This window comes from Taudactylus pleione, unplaced genomic scaffold (assembly GCF_031769625.1).
Source record: "Taudactylus pleione unplaced genomic scaffold, aTauple2 ptg000334l, whole genome shotgun sequence".
NCBI lineage: Eukaryota > Metazoa > Chordata > Amphibia > Anura > Myobatrachidae > Taudactylus > Taudactylus pleione.
In genome coordinates, this window is record NW_028284735.1 from 1209634 (window position 1) to 1229188 (window position 19555).

The 19555-nt window shown below is 37.8% G+C and overlaps 1 protein-coding gene and 1 pseudogene across 1 annotated transcript in view; both read left to right on the top strand.

The window, feature by feature from the left end:
- Positions 1–19555, top strand: part of MFRP (membrane frizzled-related protein) — a 681594-nt gene that overhangs the window by 329304 nt on the left and 332735 nt on the right. The window contains exon 2 of the mRNA XM_088443796.1: positions 17554–17695. Coding sequence (XP_088299922.1) covers positions 17554–17695 — 142 coding nt within the window. The remainder of the gene's footprint in view (positions 1–17553; positions 17696–19555) is intronic.
- LOC148508920 (5S ribosomal RNA) lies at positions 534–652 on the top strand (annotated as a pseudogene).

Below are 19555 nucleotides of genomic sequence, written 5' to 3' on the forward strand. Positions count from 1 at the left end.
TTTTAGCACCCAGTATGATTAAGAACATGGATGCAAAGCAGAGCCAAATATGACCGAAGTGCTTGGGCAGGTACAAATGCGGCCGATGCATTATATGTAAATATTTACATCCACAAAAGAAGGTTTTCTCCAATTTCGATAACACTAAGGAATTTAAGATAAAAACTACATGATCTGCAACTCAACATCTGTCATATATACATTGGAATGCAAGTGAGGTACCAAATATGTAGGAAAAACTAAGAGACCACTCAAAATAAGAATACAGGAATACATCCGGAATATAAAAACAAAGTGGAAGGACATGCCATATCTAAGCATTTCATCTCACATCATGGATCTAATCCAGAACATCTGACAATTAAGGCAATAGAACATGTCACCCTTGGTGAGAGAGGAGGTGACCTAGGGAGCAAACTCTCGAGAAGAGAGATGTTTTGGATTTTTGAACTTAATACTTTGGCTCCACATGGTTTTATTGAAAGCTACATTTCTGTGATGGTTGAGGTAAAGGGCATAACTGCTAATTTGATAACTACAGCCAGACAATTATGTTAATGCCCAGCCTCGTCCAACCTTGGAAGCTAAGCATAATTGGGCCTGGTTAGTACTTGGATGGGGGACCTCCAGGGAATGCCAGGTGCTGTAGATATTATTGCATATATGCTTAATGGCACATGAGTAAAGGAATCTTACTGGATACCTAAGAGGCATATTATTAATAATATTTACAAGCAAATGTGCTTGAAGAGCTTTTTTGTATTCAGGATTTATCTACTTGGTCTGAAAGTATGGATTATAGAACAATACTTTTAACTGAAGAATCTATGTGAACATTGAATGACTCCAAAATATTTTTCTCCGTATTTTTTTCCGTATTTTTCTCCTCCCCCCTTTTTCAAAATCAGAAATTATAAACGCTATTCTGGTGGTTACAATTAGTAGTTAGTATGGTCTATTCAAGAAAAAATGGAAAAGCGGCAGTGTCTGGGTGCACTAATCGAGTGGCTAACAATAAATCCACAAAAAATTAACTTTTATTAATTATATTAAAATTGTTGTATAGTCCCTCTCAAGATTCATGGACGGCGAAGTATTAAAAATAAAGATAAAGAAGGAAATAAGAATTAAAATAATATGCCAAGGGTCATGTCACTAAAATGGGCAGAAACGCCTATCAATCAATCAATAATAGTGTCTTATAGACAACGTGTATATGTCTGTGTTGTTGAAGAAATGCATTCTCATTAGCTATTATTGTGGCTCAGGAAGATAATAAATGATAAATATTATGCTGTCCAAATTGGTGTCTCATTTATTCATGTCTTATATACGGCAAATACAGTGTTAGCTCTTTACTATCACTGAGTATCCTATGCAGTATCTAGCCCGAATCTGCTAGATGTATAGTAGCAACTTGGCTAGAATCCAGTTATATCAGAAAAATGTTGCAATCTGGTTCTGCAGTGTTGGCAATAAATGTGTCAGTCTATCACCACATGCGATCTCATTAGCTATTACTGTGGCTCAGATATTAAATAATAAATATTATGGTGTCCAAATTATTTGTTGTCTCATTTATTCATGTCTTATGTACAGCAAATACAGTATTAGCTCTTTACTGCCAGTGAATGTCCTATGCAGTTTCTAGCACAAGACTGCTAGATATATAAAAGCAGCTTGGCTAGTATTAATTTGTATAGAAAAAATGTTGCAATTTGGTTCTGCAGTATTAGCAATAAATGGATCAGTCTGTTACCACAATCCACCTGATTGTGGTTAGAAATATCTCAGATCTATTACTGATATCGGTTTTCTGCTGTTTTTCAGCAGAGAAATAAGGCTGACACTGATACTTTCAAGCGTCACCTCCCCATCAGGGAATATTAGTTTTAGTCTCTATTCATACACTAATTAAATCAGTGTTCTGGGACTATAGTATTAATATGTGATTAATTCACTTTAGTCCTGGTCAAATAAATTACAACACAATATATGCCTACAAAGTGCATTACATCAATACTCATCAAGATAGTACTACAATGTCTATTTATGCCTGCTGTTTAATGGTCAGGGGTGTAGGTTGGCACAAATTGTAATAAGCGTCACCTTCTCACCCCAACATCATATGTAAATGCAGGTTGTTTCATCTGTAATATTAGCCTTTGTTGGCACAATTAGGTGTTATAGTTCTGCTTAGGTTTATTTATACGTCACTCGTTCATCACTGTTAAATTCAAATGGTATGCTAATCACATTTATTAGCTTTCTCACTGGTTCGCCGCACTCTAATTCACATGGTATAATAATCACGTTCATTGACCTCAGACAGTATATATATTGGTTTCAGAGCATATAGTATATATGCTCCTGGATGCCACAATTATTTAACATTTTCGAAGTTAGATGGTTAGGATCACATTCAAAACAACAGAAAAAACAAACAAACATCTATAATGCCAAGGCACATTACATCAATGCACATGGATGCTGTAACTCGTATGAGTGCTTGTGATTGTGTTTAGGCATATAACATTGTTGCACTTAAAACTCGGAGTCTGTTTCCCAGAGTGCATAAATTAATTAGGCCGTAATCAGCACAGTATCTTAGCACATAGTGAACGGGGGCCCCTAGCATAGACCCGATGCGCATTTCGCCTGCGGCTTTGTCAAGGAATCAACCCAGTGGGCATGATTAAGGGATTGAAATACCCTTAACTTTCCTGTATTAACCAGTCAGGTCTCTGTAGGAACAGGCATCTAAGAGATAGAGCTATATGTCAATTACCAATAACCACTACCAAACATAAGCAGTGGATCACTGAGAAATCGATCCTGTATAAGACACTATAATCATATTGTTACCAATGGATCAGGATGGAAAGAAGGAGAATATATTATCATATAATATATATATATATATATATATATATATAATATACTATGTGTCTAAATGGATATATACATATATATTGTTCTATACATATATATTGTTCTATTCTCTCTCATTTTATGTTGAATTAAGGATATGAAAATGTTATTATATAATAATAATTGCCAAAATACATCTATTATATTTATTGAATCAATGTGTCTATTATATGATTCTAACTAAAATAAGGAAATAAAGAAAAAATAGTGTTAAATAAATAAATGTAAGAAAGCGAAAATAAACAAAAATTAAGACTCATAATCCACACTGTGAATGAAAAGATATGAAAATTAATTATTAAAAATGTGAAATTAAAAAGTGATACTGAATAAGTGTGTCAATATTCGTGCATAGATATGAGTCTGTCTAAACTCAATACATGAGAATATAAAGTAATGTGAAATTAATAATGATCTAGTGAATAAGATTTTGTGTTACATCAATATATTAAATGTGTATATATATTATATAATTATATGTAATTATGATCAAAAATAGATAAAGTGAAACAAAGGTGAATATCCCAAACTGTGATAACTTATTAAAATTAATTGTGACTAAGTTGAATATTAATTAATAAATCATATTCATTTATTAAAAGATCATGACTATTGGAAAAAAGAGAAGAAGGAAGTATATTTCTCTAAAATTATATCAATCCCTAGAGTCTTGGTGATTCATAAAAATGCTGAATAATTATTCTTTTCATTTAGACCCCAAGGGTGAGTACTTCTCATCAAAAATATAAGACGTGCTTCTCTTCTGAGAAGTTGTTTAGTTATTTATCCTCCTCTACCATCTGTTTTCATTTTTTCCATAGCGAATGCTTTGAGTAGACGTGCATTGCTCTGGTGATGGAGTAGAAAATGTCTAGCTACTGTCGTTAGTATTTTGAATTTCTTCTGATCAGCATCTGCATTGCAGATGTTACCCACATGTTCCAGCACCCTTTGCTTAAAGGCCCTGCTGGTCATGCCTACATATCTCAAATTACAAGGACATATTAAACAATATATGACATTCTGTGAGTTGCAATTCAGAAACTCTTGGATTTGCCATGTGTGATTACATTTATCATAGAATTGTTTTGTATTAATCATATGTTGGCATGCTTTGCAGTGCCCACAACTAAATAATCCTCTAGTTGTTAATCTGCTCATGGTCTCTGTTTTATAGTGGCTATGTACCAAAGAGTCTTTTAAATGTTTAGATCTTCTCCAGCACATTTGGACTCTATCTCCAATAATAGTAGCTATATCTGGGTCTGCCCTTAAAACATGCCAGTGATGTTGAATAATTTCTCTAATCTTTTGGTTCTCTTGGCAGAATGTACCAATGAATCTCAATGGTTGTTGTTCCTTGTTCCTTTCTATTTGTTTTAATTTAGGATGAATTAATGCCTCTCTTTTCTTATGTTTGGCCAGATGGAAAGCTTTTCGCGTGGATCTTTGCTATATCCTCTCACTATTAATCTTTGGTCTAATTCTTTCGCCCTAATATCGAAGGTGTTTTCCTCAGCACAATTCCTATGAGTTCTCAAAAATTCTCCTCTGGGTACCCCAGATATCATCGATCTTGGGTGGGAGCTTGTCGCATGTAGGATACTGTTTGTCGCTGTCTGTTTTCTATACATATCAGAAATTAGACAACCATCTTCCTTAACTTGGATTAATAAGTGTAAAAAACTTACAGGCTGTTGGCTCAAATCTGTGGTGAGTCTCAAGTTAAGGGTATTGGAGTTGAGAACAGTCATAAATTCTTCAAGTTTGTCTTTCTCTCCATACCATATTATGAAGAGGTTGTCTATATATCCCAGCCAGAGGAGGACATGCTGGGTATGATGTTCATTATATTCTGTGAAGACATGTGCTTTTTCCCACCAACCAATGTATAAATTCGCATAGGTTTGTGCACAAGCTGTCCCCATTGCAGTCCCCCTCTGCTGTAAATAGAATCCTCCATTGAAGGTGAAAAAAATCCTAGTTAATATGAATTCCAGGAGTTGTAGCCAGAAGATATTAAAATCAGAATGAATGTCCATATTAAGAAAATATTCTATCGCATGTAGTCCTCTGTTATGCTGAATGCTCATGTACAGGGACTCCATGTCACATGGGACCAACCATGTTCCTGATGATATGCTCAGATCTTCTATTTTCATCAGAATGTCCATGATGTCTCTGATGTATGATGGTAGGCTTACAACATATGATCTCAAATGTTGATCAATAAAATGACTTGCTTTCTCAGTTAGATTATTAATACCTGAGATGATAGGTCTACCCAGTGGTTTCAATTTGTCCTTGTGGACTTTTGGCAGCATATAAAACATAGCCACTTTGGGGTCCTTTGTCTCTAGGTATTCAAACTGAGTTTTATCTATTATGCCTCCATCTCTTGCTTGTTGAATTAAGTTGTTATACTGTTTTAAAAATTCAGTTGTAGGATTACAAGTTAACTTTTTATAACAGTGAGAATTTAGAAGTTGATTGTCTGCCTCCTTAATATACATATCTCTGGGCCAAAGGACTATATTGCCACCATTGTTGGACGGCTTCTAACTGAATTACAGGATAGTAATGGGGTATCCAATTCCCTGATAAGAATCTGCAACAACCTTTCTTAAAGAAGAAATCTACGTTGTTTCCTGATATTAATAGTAATCCGCATATCAGAATATTCATGGATTTGGTGTCGCAAGATTTAGATCAGCTAGTAATGCAAAAAGATAAGATGATATGCAACATCAGTAAAGAAGAACAAAATACCCTCAGTGACATCCAGAAGTGATCAGATATCTTAGTAAAGCCATCTGACAAGGGTGGCAATATAGTCCTTTGGCCCAGAGATATGTTTATTAAGGAGGCAGACAATCAACTTCTAAATTCTCACTGTTATAAAAAGTTAACTTGTAATCCTACAACTGAATTTTTAAAACAGTATAGCAACTTAATTCAACAAGCAAGAGATGGAGGCATAATAGATAAAACTCAGTTCAAATACCTAGAGACAAAGGACCACAAAGTGGCTACGTTTTATATGCTGCCAAAAGTCCACAAGGACAAATTGAAACCACCGGGTACACCTATAATCTCAGCTATTAATAATCTAACTGAGAAAGCAAGTCATTTTATTGATCAACATTTGAGATCATATGTTGTAAGCCTACCATCATACGTCAGAGACACCATGGACATTCTGATGAAAATAGAAGATCTGAGCATATCATCAGGAACATGGTTGGTCCCATGTGACGTGGAGTCCCTGTACACAAGCATTCAGCTCGTGTACAGGGACAGAGGACTACATGCGATTTAATATTTTCTTAAAATGGACATTCATTCTGATTTTAATATCTTCTTGCTACAACTCCTGGAATTCATATTAACTAGGAATTTTATCACCTTCAATGGAGGATTCTATTTGCAGCAGAGGGGTACTGCAATGGGGACAACTTGTGCATCAACCTATGCAAATTTATACAGGGGTTGGTGGGAAAAAGAGCATGTCTTCACAGAAGATAATGAACATCATACCCAGCATGTCCTCCTCTGACTGAGATATATAGACAACCTCTTCATAATATGGGATGGAGAGAAAGACAAACTTGAAGAATTTATTACTGTTCTCAACTCCAATACTCTTAACTTGAGACTCACCACAGAGATGAGCCAACAGGCTGTAAGTTTTTTACACTTATTAATCCCAGTTAATGAAGATGGTTGTCTAATTTGTGATATGTATAGAAAACAGACAGCGACAAACAGTATCCTACATGCGACAAGCTCCCACCCAAGATTTTTGATATCTGGGGTACCCAGAGGAGAATTTTTGAGAACTCATAGGAATTGCGCTAAGGAAAACACCTTCGATATTAGGGTGAAAGAATTAGACCAAAGATTAATAGTGAGAGGATATAGCAAAGATCCACGCAAAAGGCTTTCCATCTGGCCAAACATAAGAAAAGAGAGGCATTAATTCATCCTAAATTAAAACAAATAGAAAGGAACAAGGAACAACAACCATTGAGATTCATTGGTACATTCTGCCAAGAGAACCAAAAGATTAGAGAAATTATTCAACATCACTGGCATGTTTTAAGGGCAGACCCAGATATAGCTACTATTATTGGAGATAGAGTCCAAATGTGCTGGAGAAGATCTAAACATTTAAAAGACTCTTTGGTACATAGCCACTATAAAACAGAGACCATGAGCAGATTAACAACTAGAGGATTATTTAGTTGTGGGCACTGCAAAGCATGCCAACACATGATTAATACAAAACAATTCTATGATAAATGTAATCACACATGGCAAATCCAAGAGTTTCTGAATTGCAACTCACAGAATGTCATATATTGTTTAATATAACCTTGTAATTTGAGGTATGTAGGCATGACCAGCAGGCCCTTTAAGCAAAGGGTGCTGGAACATGTGGGTAACATCTGCAATGCAGATGCTGATCAGAAGAAATTCAACATACTAACGACAGTAGCTAGACATTTTCTACTCCATCACCAGAGCAATGCACGTCTACTCAAAGCATTCGCTATGGAAAAAATGAAAACAGATGGTAGAGGAGGATAAATAACTAAACAATTTCTCAGAAGAGAAGCACATCTTATATATTTAATGGGAAGTACTCACCCCTGGGGTCTAAATGAAAATAATAATTATTCTGCATTTTTATGAATCAACTAGACTCTAGGGATTGATATAATTTTAGAGAAATATACTTCCTTCTCTTGTTTCCAATAGTCATGATCTTTATAATAAATTAATATGATTTATTAATTAATATTCAACTTAGTCACAATTAATTTTAATAAGTTATCACAGTTTGGGATATTCACCTTTGTTTCACTTTATCTATTTTTGATCATAATTACATATAATTATATAATATATATACACATTTAATATATTGATGTAACACAAAATCTTATTCACTAGATTATTATTAATTTCACATTATTTTATATTTTCATGTAGTGAGTTTACTCATATCTATGTACGAATATTGACACACTTATTCAGTATCACTTTTTAATTTCACATTTTTAATAATTAATTTTCATATCTTTTCATTCACAGTGTGGATTATGAGAGTCTTATTTTTATTTATTTTCTCTCTCTTACATTTAATTATTTAACACTTTTTATTTTTTCTTTATTTCCTTATTTTCCTTTTTTTAGTTAGAATCATATAATAGACACATAGATTCAATAAATATAATAGATGTATTTTGACAATTATTATTAATTAATTTATTTATTATTAATATCATAACTAAAATGTCCATATCCTTAATTCAACATGAAATGAGAGAATAGAACAATATATATATATATATCCATATAGACACATAGTATATTATATAGGATATTCCTGATAATATGTTCTCCTTCTTTCTATCCTGATCCATTGGTAACATTATGATTATAGTGTCTTATACAGGATCGATTTCTCAGTGATCCACTGCTTATGTCTGGTAGTGATTATCGGTAATCAACATATAGCTCTTAGATGCCTGTTCCTATAGAGCCCTGGCTGGTTAATACAGGAAAGGTAAGGGTATTTAAATCCCTTAATCACACCCATCGGGTTGATTCCTTGACAAAGCCGCAGGCAAAATGCGCATCGGGTCTATGCCAGGGGCCCCGTTCACTATGTGCTAAGCTACTATGCCGATTACGGCTTAATTAGTTTATACACTCTGGGAAGCAGACTACAAGTTTTAAGTGCAACAGTGTTATATGCCTAAACACAATCACAAGCACTCATATGAGTTACAGCATCCATGTGCACTGATGTAATGTGCCTTGGCATTATAGATGTTTGTTTGTTTTTTCTGTTGTTAATGAATGTGATTCTAACAATCTAACTTCGAAAAATTTTAATAATTGTGGCATCCAGGAGCATTGATACTATATGCTCTCAAACCAATATCTATACTGTCTGAAGTTAATGAATGTGATTATTATACCATGTGAATGAAAGTACGGTGAACCAGTGAGAAAGTTAATAAATGTGATTAGCATACCATTTGAATTTAACAGTGATGAACCAGTGATGTATAAATAAACCTAACCAGAACTATAACACCTAATTAACTATTGTGCCAACAAAGGCTAATATTACAGATGAAACAACCTGCATTTACATATGATGTTGGGGTGAGAAGGTGATGCTTATTACAATTTGTGCCAACCTACACATCTGACCATTAAACAGCAGGCATAAATAGACATTGTAGTACTATCTTGATGAGTATTGATGTAATGCACTTTGTAGGCACATATTGTGTTGTAATTTATGGATTCGACCAGGACTAAAGTGAATTAATCACATATTAATACTATAGACCCAGAACACTGATTTAATTAGTGCATGATTAGAGACTAAAACTAATATTCCCTGATGGGGAGGTGACGCTTGATAGTACCAGTGTCTGCCTTTATTCTCTGTTGAAAAACAGTAGAGAACCGATATCAGTAATAGATCTGAGATATTTCTAACCACAATCAGGTGGATTGTGGTAACAGACTGATCCATTTATTGCTAATACTGCAGAACCAAATTGCAACATTTTTTCTATACAAATTAATACTAGCCAAGCTGCTTTTATATATCTAGCAGACTTGTGCTAGAAACTGCATAGGACATTCACTGGCAGTAAAGAGCTAATACTGTATTTGCTGTACATAAGACATGAATAAATGAGATAAAAAATAATTTGGACAGCATAATATTTATTATTTATTATCTTCATGAGCCACAGTAATAGCTAATGAGATCGCATGTGGTGATAGACTGACACATTTATTGCCAACACTGCAGAACCAGATTGCAACATTTTTCTGATATAACTGGATTCTAGCCAAGTTGCTACTATATATCTAGCAGATTCGGGCTAGATACTGCATAGGATACTCAGTGATAGTAAAGAGCTAACACTGTATTTGCCGTATATAAGACATGAATAAATGAGACAACAATTTGGACAGCATAATATTTATCATTTATTATCTTCATGAGCCACATTAATAGCTAATGAGATTGCATTTCTTGAACAACACAAACATATACACGTTGTCTATAAGACACTATTATTGATTGATTGATAGGCGTTTCTGCCCAATTTAGTGACATGACCCTTGGCATATAATTTTAATTCTTATTTCCTTCTTTATCTTTATTTATAATACTTCACCATCCATGAATCTTGAGAGGGACTATACAACTATTTTAATATAACTAATAAAAGTTAATTATTAGTCATTTTATTTTAAGCCACTCGACTAGTGCACCCAGACACTACTCCTTTTCTATTTTTTCTTGTATCCTCAGTCAATGGTAATGGGTAGCACACCTCCTTGACACATGAATTATTAAGAAACAATATTTATCTACTTTGTATTTCTAAGGTGGTCATCAAGTAGAATCTGTGCGGTGTTTTACATTTACATTAGTATGGTATATTCGTCATCTATTGTCCCCCCTGTTTTTTCCCCTACTCCACCCTTCGGTTCTACAAATATGTAAATTTATGGATATTCAGCCCTGGTCCTTATAAATATAGGCATGAGTTATTTTGCATTCTAACCCCAAAAAACAGTATATATGTTTGAACTAATATTGTCCTTGAACCATAGTAACATGTGTACAAGTCAAGAACTGACAGCATTAACTCTGATCAGGGTGGTGATGAGACAACATCAGGATGTAAAGGGACATGAGGAAGAGAACAGTGCCACTTGCTGTCCACACCAAATGGACTTCACCTAGATGGCGACCGAGAACGAGAGGATCACCGAGACTGCAGAGAACGAGGACTCCTAAGCGAGGGCCATACGCATGCGCACCGCCAGATAGAGTCGGATGGACACCAAGCAAAAGCCGGGCGGAAGCAACAGGAGGATGTTGCTAGGAGCATGTGCACACCATGGGACTTGAAGAAGGGCAGATGTCAGCACCATGTGTGGGCGGAAGTGATGCGTAGACCCGGAAGTGGGGTATAAGTAAGAGATACCTCCTGACAGCGATACCCCTTGATCAAGTCCCGGAAGGACGAAACACGTTGGGAAGCTGCATTTTCTTGCCTGATGAACTTTGAACCTTTTTTACACAAATTCCGATAAGCATTGATTTTAGAAAAAAATCTTTTATCTCATTTTAAGAATAATTTTCTCTATGTTTTTATGTCTGAATTATAAGCGTGTAAATAGTACATATTTATTATTCATCTTTTTACTTGAGATATTTATTATATGAATTACTCAGATATTTAATGTACATGCTTGCACAGCACACTGCACTTTATAACAATTTTTCCACAATAGAGTTATTATTGCTGCTATTATGATCAATTTCATGTTTGTTATATGTAAATAAATTGTTTATTAACATCACCTGTGTAAAGTAATACTTACTATATTCTTGCTATATTTGCACTTATATACACAATTATTTCACAAAGATTTTTTTGGTTTCACTTTATTGTTATGCAACACACCAGGCGCTTGATTTAACCACACACACACACCTCCCTGTACCTTAAACCTAACCCTCCCAGGGGGTGCCTAACCCCCCCACTTCCCCTAGCCTAACCCTAACCCTCCCAGGGGAGTGCCTAACCCTAAGTCTCCTTGGGAACGTCCCCTTGGGAACCTGTAAACCTAATTATCCCCGCCACCGGCAGCTGTCTGATCCCGACGCTCGGCTTAGCTTCGTTCGGTTTGCCGGGCCTCGGGATTTCTACATATGGATAATGATAGGCATCGGGATTTCGATGCCTATCATTACTCCCATGCCAGGATTTGACAGTTGGGAAGCCAGCAGTCAGCATTTCAACCGCCAGCTTCCTGACCACATACCCTCTGTTCATCTGGTTGCGTGGGCTTACAGCTGACTTGTCTCAGCCCAGTTGTTGCTAGAGGGGGAATATAAACCTGTGATGAAAAAAGCGAGCCCCCATGCCTAAACCATGGCATGTGAACACTTTTGGTCCCTGTTCTGATCCTTGCCCCTCCCCCTTTTGCCGGGGGTCATGTGGTTGTGATGTCAGAGGTCCTGTACAGCATCTCAATCTAGACCTAACCAACTTGACAGCATGTGGCTGACCAGGTCCTGGCTGGCACCTGCAACACAGCTCACCTCCTCCTTTGTTGCCTGCGGCTGCAGGAAAAATAGGTGGGCAGGGCTAGGGCTGTGTGTTATGGTAGGGCAATCACCCGAATTACACTGCCCCCCTGAATCTAACACTGTCTGCAGTTGGTACTAAGCTTGTTGGGACAGGTTTGCCAGATGTAAAACACATGGTACATTTATTTATTTTATACTCCCGATATAAGAAGGCATATTGTGAGGCAACTTTTTATTAGATCTATATATGAGGGGCTCCAAGTGTGTGTTGCTTGGTATATAATTTATTTTAGATAGTAATAGCTGAAGTGATGTTTAGGAAATATTATGTACTTCTAATAGATATAATTAGAATAGCAAATACATTACAAAAATTAAAACAAATAATCTATTTAAAAATTTAGAATAAATCACAGCTTTTAAAAATAATAATGAACACTAGGGAGGGAGGAGGGGAGGGAAGGAGGCATTTAAAAAAAATGGGATACAGTACATTTACATCAGTACTTGCCACAGAAGAATCCTTGAGCATGGCTGCTGCTGCTGGGAGTTGATTTTCTTATCCCAGAATGGGACCAGGAAGAGTGCTTTCCAGAAAAAAATAAACAATTAACTTAAATGATGCTTTGCAAACTTTCTATAACGGCATTTCCCAACCTTTACAGGTACATAAAAAACAATTAGTTAGTGGCCTCAAAGTGCCACTTAACCAGCACAGATATGTGGACAAGTGTAAGATCTATGATTTAAGGGCAGGGGTAGCCAACCCTGCTCCTCGAGAGCTACCAACAGTGCATGTTTTCCAGGTCTCCTTACAGACTCAAAACTATAATAATTAACTCCACCTGTGGATCTTTCTAAATGTTTTGGTGAGTAATGAATACACCTTTGCACCAGCTAGGTCGTCTGGAAAATGTGAGCTCTCTAGGACCGAGGTTGGCTACCCCTGATTTAAGGCCTTACATTGTGTCTTTCTTGAGAATCCTGTGCCTGCTTCTGCAGCTAGGAGTGGATTTTCATCCCAGAAGGGCACCATGAAGAGTGCTTCCAAAAAACAATCGATTTAAATAATCCTTTGCAAACCTTCTGTAAAGGCATTTTCCAACCTGTACAGGGACATAAAAAAACAGATTTAGTTAGTGGCCTTCAAACTGCTGTTGTTCCAACTGTCCACTTAACCATATGAGATATGTGAACATGCGGAACAGAGCATTAAATGCAACATTTCAGATTTAAGGTTTAAGTCTTATGTTGTATCTTTCTTGGGAATTCTTTCTTGAGCGCCATGCCGGCTTGCTGGGAGTGGATTTTTTTCATCCCAGAAGGGGACCAGGAACAGGAAGTGTGCTTTCCAAAAATAGATAAACAATTGCCTTAAATAATCATTTGCAAACCTTCTTTTCTGTAAAGGAAATTCCCAACCTGTACAGGGACATTAAAAAAACAGAGTTAGTTAGTGGCCTTCAAATTGCCACTGTCCATTTCTTAGATATGTGAACAAGCAGAACAGAGCATTAAATGCAACATTTCAGTTTATGGTTTAAGTTTTATGTTGTGTTTTGTCTGGAGATCATTTAGAAAGCAGAAAAAGAGCTCCACCACAAGCGGCAGATGAATAAACTCACACACAAAGGTTTAATAGAAATAGATACAACACCAGAACAGGTGTTTACCCTGGAGGATCTGTCTGATTCATCATGGTGCCCCCAAGACCAAGATTGTGCAACTTCTGCCAAAAGAGAGACTGACACCACGGCTAAACATAAGAGTCACCTTCTGGATGTGAATTGTCTAATTTTCATGGGGAAAACCCAACCCTCAGATGAGATGGATCTCACCAAGTGGACAACATTGAAATCACCATTAAAAAGTCACAATGGAAGACTACAGTGTGGACAATTTTTCTTCACAGTCAGGAGAGGCCTCAGAGAACATGAAAAAAGATGCTCTAGGTGCTGAACTTCAAGGGATTTCTCCATCTTGATCTGCAGTGTAGAGGTTTCATTCACATGTTTTCTAAAAAGCAGTTCAAAGTTACAGCCTTCAAAGTGTCTGGCTATAACACCCACTTTTGCCTGGAATTACCAAAGATTATTACAAGCAAAGGACTCATCTGTCCAGAATCTGTCTGGGAATTCATGGATCGTATTTGGCCTGAATACACTAAGACATCCAGTGATTCTCTGTGTTCTGTAGCTGACTTTATTCCTATCTGAATAGCAAACTGAAATATGGAATACTAAGCACAGACAACATGGAGACCTTTGTTATTTCGCTGCCTGCATGCCAACCAATACCTCCCAGACTACACCCACTGGGGAGACCAGGTCTTGATAATGACCATCCTCATCTATTGCTAGGCCTTCTTCTTCCAAACCATCCATCCTGGACTTCCTGTCCAAAAAGGGTGAGCAGGGTACAGAAAGAGGAGCTAGATGTCCCTGATGACATTTTTTTTCCATCTATAATAGATACTATGGAGAGATAAGAGCTTCAGATATGGGAACAGGGGTTCCCACCTGTTTGGCTTCCCTCCAGAAAACAGAGCTCTGTTCCTCAGGAAGTGTCTATGCATGAGCTGATAGGTAGTCTCTGTCTGTTGGTAAACACCCTTCAGGAGATGGCAACCCAAAATAATAACAACAACTATAATAATAATGTGTCCACTGATAATGATAACCAGCCTGATCCCTTAACTGCAACATACCCCATATGACCAATTCATAACATGACACCCAGTTTGCAGCCTCCTCTTCCTTATGACACTAATCCAGTCGCCACGGTTGATCAATCAGCCATGTTTGGTCCACCCAGTTTTTGGCCTTCTACATTAATTTCTAACATCATAATAACACACTAGACTTATAATATTTGCTTTTGTTTGTTTTTGAAAAGAACAGTTTTAGAATTTAGGATGTCTACTCTATATAGGTTTGTAAATAAAAATAGGCTTTAGTTTTTTAGAGCATATATCTTTATAAGCTGTTAGGATAACATTTCTGCTATGTTTAATATTAAAAAAACTTTTTGTAACCCAATAGCTTAAAAAAGAAAAGTTTTCATTGCAACACTCATGCGGCCCCTTGACAGACAGCAGCATAGCACCCCTACGCAGCTACACCGAAGACAGGTGTGGCTAACACGCACACAAAAAAAAATTTTTATTTTTTGGGCAGCAGCCCCTCGACAGTCAGGAGCACAGCACCCCTGCGCAGCTACGCCGATGACAGTGACAGCCAGGTGTGGCTGACATGCACACAATAAAAATTATTTATTATTTTGGGCAGCAGCCCCTTGACATACAGGAGCACAGCACCCCTGCGCACCTATGCCGATGACAGTGACAGCCAGGTGTGGCTAATGTGCACACAAAAAAATTGTTTATTTTTTGGGCAGCAGCCGCTCGACAGACAGGAGCACAGTACCCCTGTGCAGCTACGCTGACAGGCACACAAACAAATTTGACAACTAAAGACAATAATTTTTTTCAGCTCAAGAATTTGGGCTGAGAGCACAGATTGATGATGACTGGTCGGGCAGCACTAGTTTGCATTGCCAACTTGCTAGATCTTGTGCGGCGAAGCCTAACATGCACAGACACACAGACAATTTTCTTGTAAAAAAAGACAATTTTTATTTTTAGCTCCAGAACTTTGGCCCAGAGCACAGATTGATGATGACTGGAGTCGGGCAGCACTAGCTTGCATTGCCCACTTGCTAGATCTTGTGCGGCTAAGCCTAACACGCACACACAGTAAAAGATTACACAAAAAAAGACACTTTTAGTATTCTTTTTTTACAGGTCCAGACATTGGGCCCAGAGCACCGATTGATGACGACTGGAGTTGGGCAGCACTAGGTTGCAACTTCCGTTGCTGGCTGGATCTTGTGCGCTTAAGCCTAATATGCACACACACACACACAGACAAAGATAAAAATAAAAACACTTTATTTTATTTTTTTTCAGCACCAGAACTTGGGCCCAGAGCACAGATTGATGACGACTGGAGTCAGGCAGCACTAGGTTGCAACTTGCGTTGCTGGCTGGATCTTGTGCGGTTAAGCCTAACATGCGCACACACAGAAAAAGATTACACAAAAAAAAGATACTTTTAGTATTTTTTTTTTTTACAGGTCCAGACATTGGGCCCAGAGCACCAATTGATGATGACTGGAGTCGGGCAGCACTAGGTTGCAACTTGCATTGCTGGCTGGATCTTGTGTGGTTAAGCCTACCACGCACACACACAGAAAAAGATTATACAAAAAGACACTTTAATGGTTTTTTTTTTACTATTTTTTTTTTGAGTCCATAACTTGGGCCCAGATGGATACAGCACCAGCCCAGATGTATCTGCACCAGCCCAGAATGGATCAGCAGCACCAGCCCAGGACACAGCCGACAGCACAGCACCAGCCCAGAATGGATCAGCAGTGCACCTGCCCAGGACACAGCAGGCAGCACAGCACATGAGCAGGAGTATGAGCACATGCACCTGCACCTCTCCCAGCCCTACACTACCCACCCTCACTGTTCAGTCTCTCTCTACAGCCGGAGTGAAATGGCATCCACCGCGTGGTCCCTATATACTACATTGATCATAGAGACGTAAGCTCGTGTACTGCGAGATTTCTGACTCTATGGTTTGCCTCGGTTTTGAGATCCAAGTCAGATGGGAAACCCAGAGCCTGCTTGGTTCCATTTCGGATCTGCTAAATTCGGGTGGGTTCAGATCTCTGATATCCGAACCCGCTCATCTCTAATTATTTTGATAGTATACTGAAGAAATGGGCTTCTCATAAAATCATATACCAAAATACTCTGCAGAAGTATTATTTTTAAATGATTGAATACCACATGTATCAAACATGTAAAAATAGCTAAGATGAGAAACTCCTCTTCAGACAGCCTTTTAGATTTTGTTGCAATCACATATATATTAACTGATTGTAGAGTCAGAAGACAGTCCGTGTATCCTATAATATGAATGAACTCAGGTTTGTATTTTATACTTTGATATTGTATACTGTATGTATCCACATATAGTAATGACAGTTTATAGTGGAGTGTATAAGTCACAGCCTCTCGGGTAGAATCAGGGTATTTGTAAAAGAGCGGCGACCAGCTCATAATATCGGCTTACCAGTAAGTGTTGCGTCTCCCTCCTAATGCTTAGGGGAATTCTCCCCCCGCCTCCAGCTGCTCTCCTCTCTGACAAGTATTCCCAGTAGTACGCTGGTCTAGACGGTGATAATGTGTTGCGCATATTTCTACATAAATTTGTAACTAGTGGAGAAATGGTATTACATTGTTAAACTTTTAGTTGTGATGATAATTGGCATGTCTTTATTTGTTAATATCAAACTTGAATATGGACAAATGAAAGTAATTAACTATATTTTATTCATTTTGGGTAAAAGGTAATTATTGTAGCTAATTGAATAATTATAATGATTATTCCCGTTTGTAGCAGGTGAAGTTCTGCAATCGTACCTTTGACCCTGCAACAGATTTGTTATCCACTGGATCCTCCATGGAGATAAATTTCACTCCACACTCCTGCCAAGTCAGCACTGGTAAGGGAAAAAAACAAGCACAAATGTTTAACATACGTTGTTTTTTAAATTCTGTACCCATGTACATTAATGACCCAAGGGACTTTAAAGGTTAGAATCAGTTGCTAACGGCCCTCCTTAAATGAAAAAAATGTATTTAAAAGCACAATTACAAAAAAACTGTATTTAATAGAAAAATATTGTGGAGTACCTACAACACAGCGTAGTTCATGAAATACAACAGTGGGCATATCTTTATATATATATATATATATATATATATACAGATAACAAATGGCGGCTGGCGGCACTCAACGTCATGTAAAGATGCACATTCCGTTTAATCCAACGACTGTTTCGGACACATGCCCTTCATCATATTCCTGATGACAGGCATGTACCCGAAACGGTCGTTGGATTAAACGGAGTGTGCATCTTTACAAGACGTTGAGTGCCGCCATTTGTTATCTGTATTTTGGGCTATTTGTCCCCTGGAAGGCACCCTTGCATATACATTCTTTCACTCTGATGAGTGCTGGGACTTTTTCCACTACTATATATATATTAGGGGTGTGCACCGGCCACTTTTTGTGTTTTGGTTTTGGATCTGGATCTTTCTTCGTGTTTTGGATCATGATTGGTTTTGCCAAAACCACCCTTCCGTGTTTTGGGTTCTGGGTTTTGTGTTTTGGATCTGTATTTTTTTTTTAAAAAGCATAAAAACAGCTAAAATAACAGAATTTGTGGGTTTTTCTGCTCCTATGCAATTATTAACCTCAATAACCTTAATTTCCACTCATTTACAATCTATTCTGAACACTGAACACCTCACAATAGTGTTTTTATGTCCAAAAGGTTGCACTGAGGTAGATGAATGACTATGCCTAGCGACACGAGTGGGTGGCACAAACACGTGACCTATCTAGGAGTTACACTGCAGTGGCAGACAGGATGGCAGTTTGAAAAACTAGGCCCCAAACAGTACATAATGCAAAGAAAAAAAAGAGGTGCAAGATGGAATTGTCCTTGGGCCCTCCCACCCACCCTTATGTTGTATAAACAGGATATGCACAATTTAACAAACCAATCATTTCAGCACCAGGGTCTGCCACACGACTGTGGCTGAAATGATTGGTTCGTTTGGGCACCCACAAAACAAGCTGGCAATTAATCTGTCCCTGCGCAAACTGGCTCTACGGAGGCAAGATGTCATCCTCATCCTCCTCATCTACTGATTCCTCACCCTCTTCAGTGTTGTGTACATCCTCATCCTCACAGAGTATTAATTCGTCCCCGCTGGAATCCACCACCACAGGTCCCTCTGTATGTTCTGGAGGCTGGTCTCCCTGGAAGAGTAGATAATTAATTTTTATGAACATCATCTCCACATTTTGTGGAAGCAACCTCCTACGCATTTCGCTGAAAAGGTTCCCGGGTGCACTAAACACTCTTTCAGAGTACACACTGGAGGGGGGGCAACTCAGGTAAAATAGAACCAGTTTGTACAGGGGCCTCCAAATTGCCTCTTTTTCCTGCCAGTACAGGTACGGACTGTCTGACATGCCTACTTGGATGCTGTCACCGATGTAATCCTCCACCATTCTGTCAATGGTGACAGTATCATATGCAGTGACAGTAGACTTGTCAGAGTTTGTTGGCACGTCCTTCAGTCCGGACCAGATGTCCAAACCGGCCCTTGTCTTATGACACAGGTACACACTTGGCGCTGCTGCTGTGTTGATGCACGTGCAGCTACTGCGCATACATTTCGCACACAAACACAGAAAAAAAAGAATTGTTTATTTTTTGTGGAGTGCACTTTGGGGGTTACACCACCCTTTAACAGACATATGGGACACAGGCGCATGCTTGGCGCTGCTCCTTTTTTGATGCACGTAAAGTGCACACAATTCACAAACA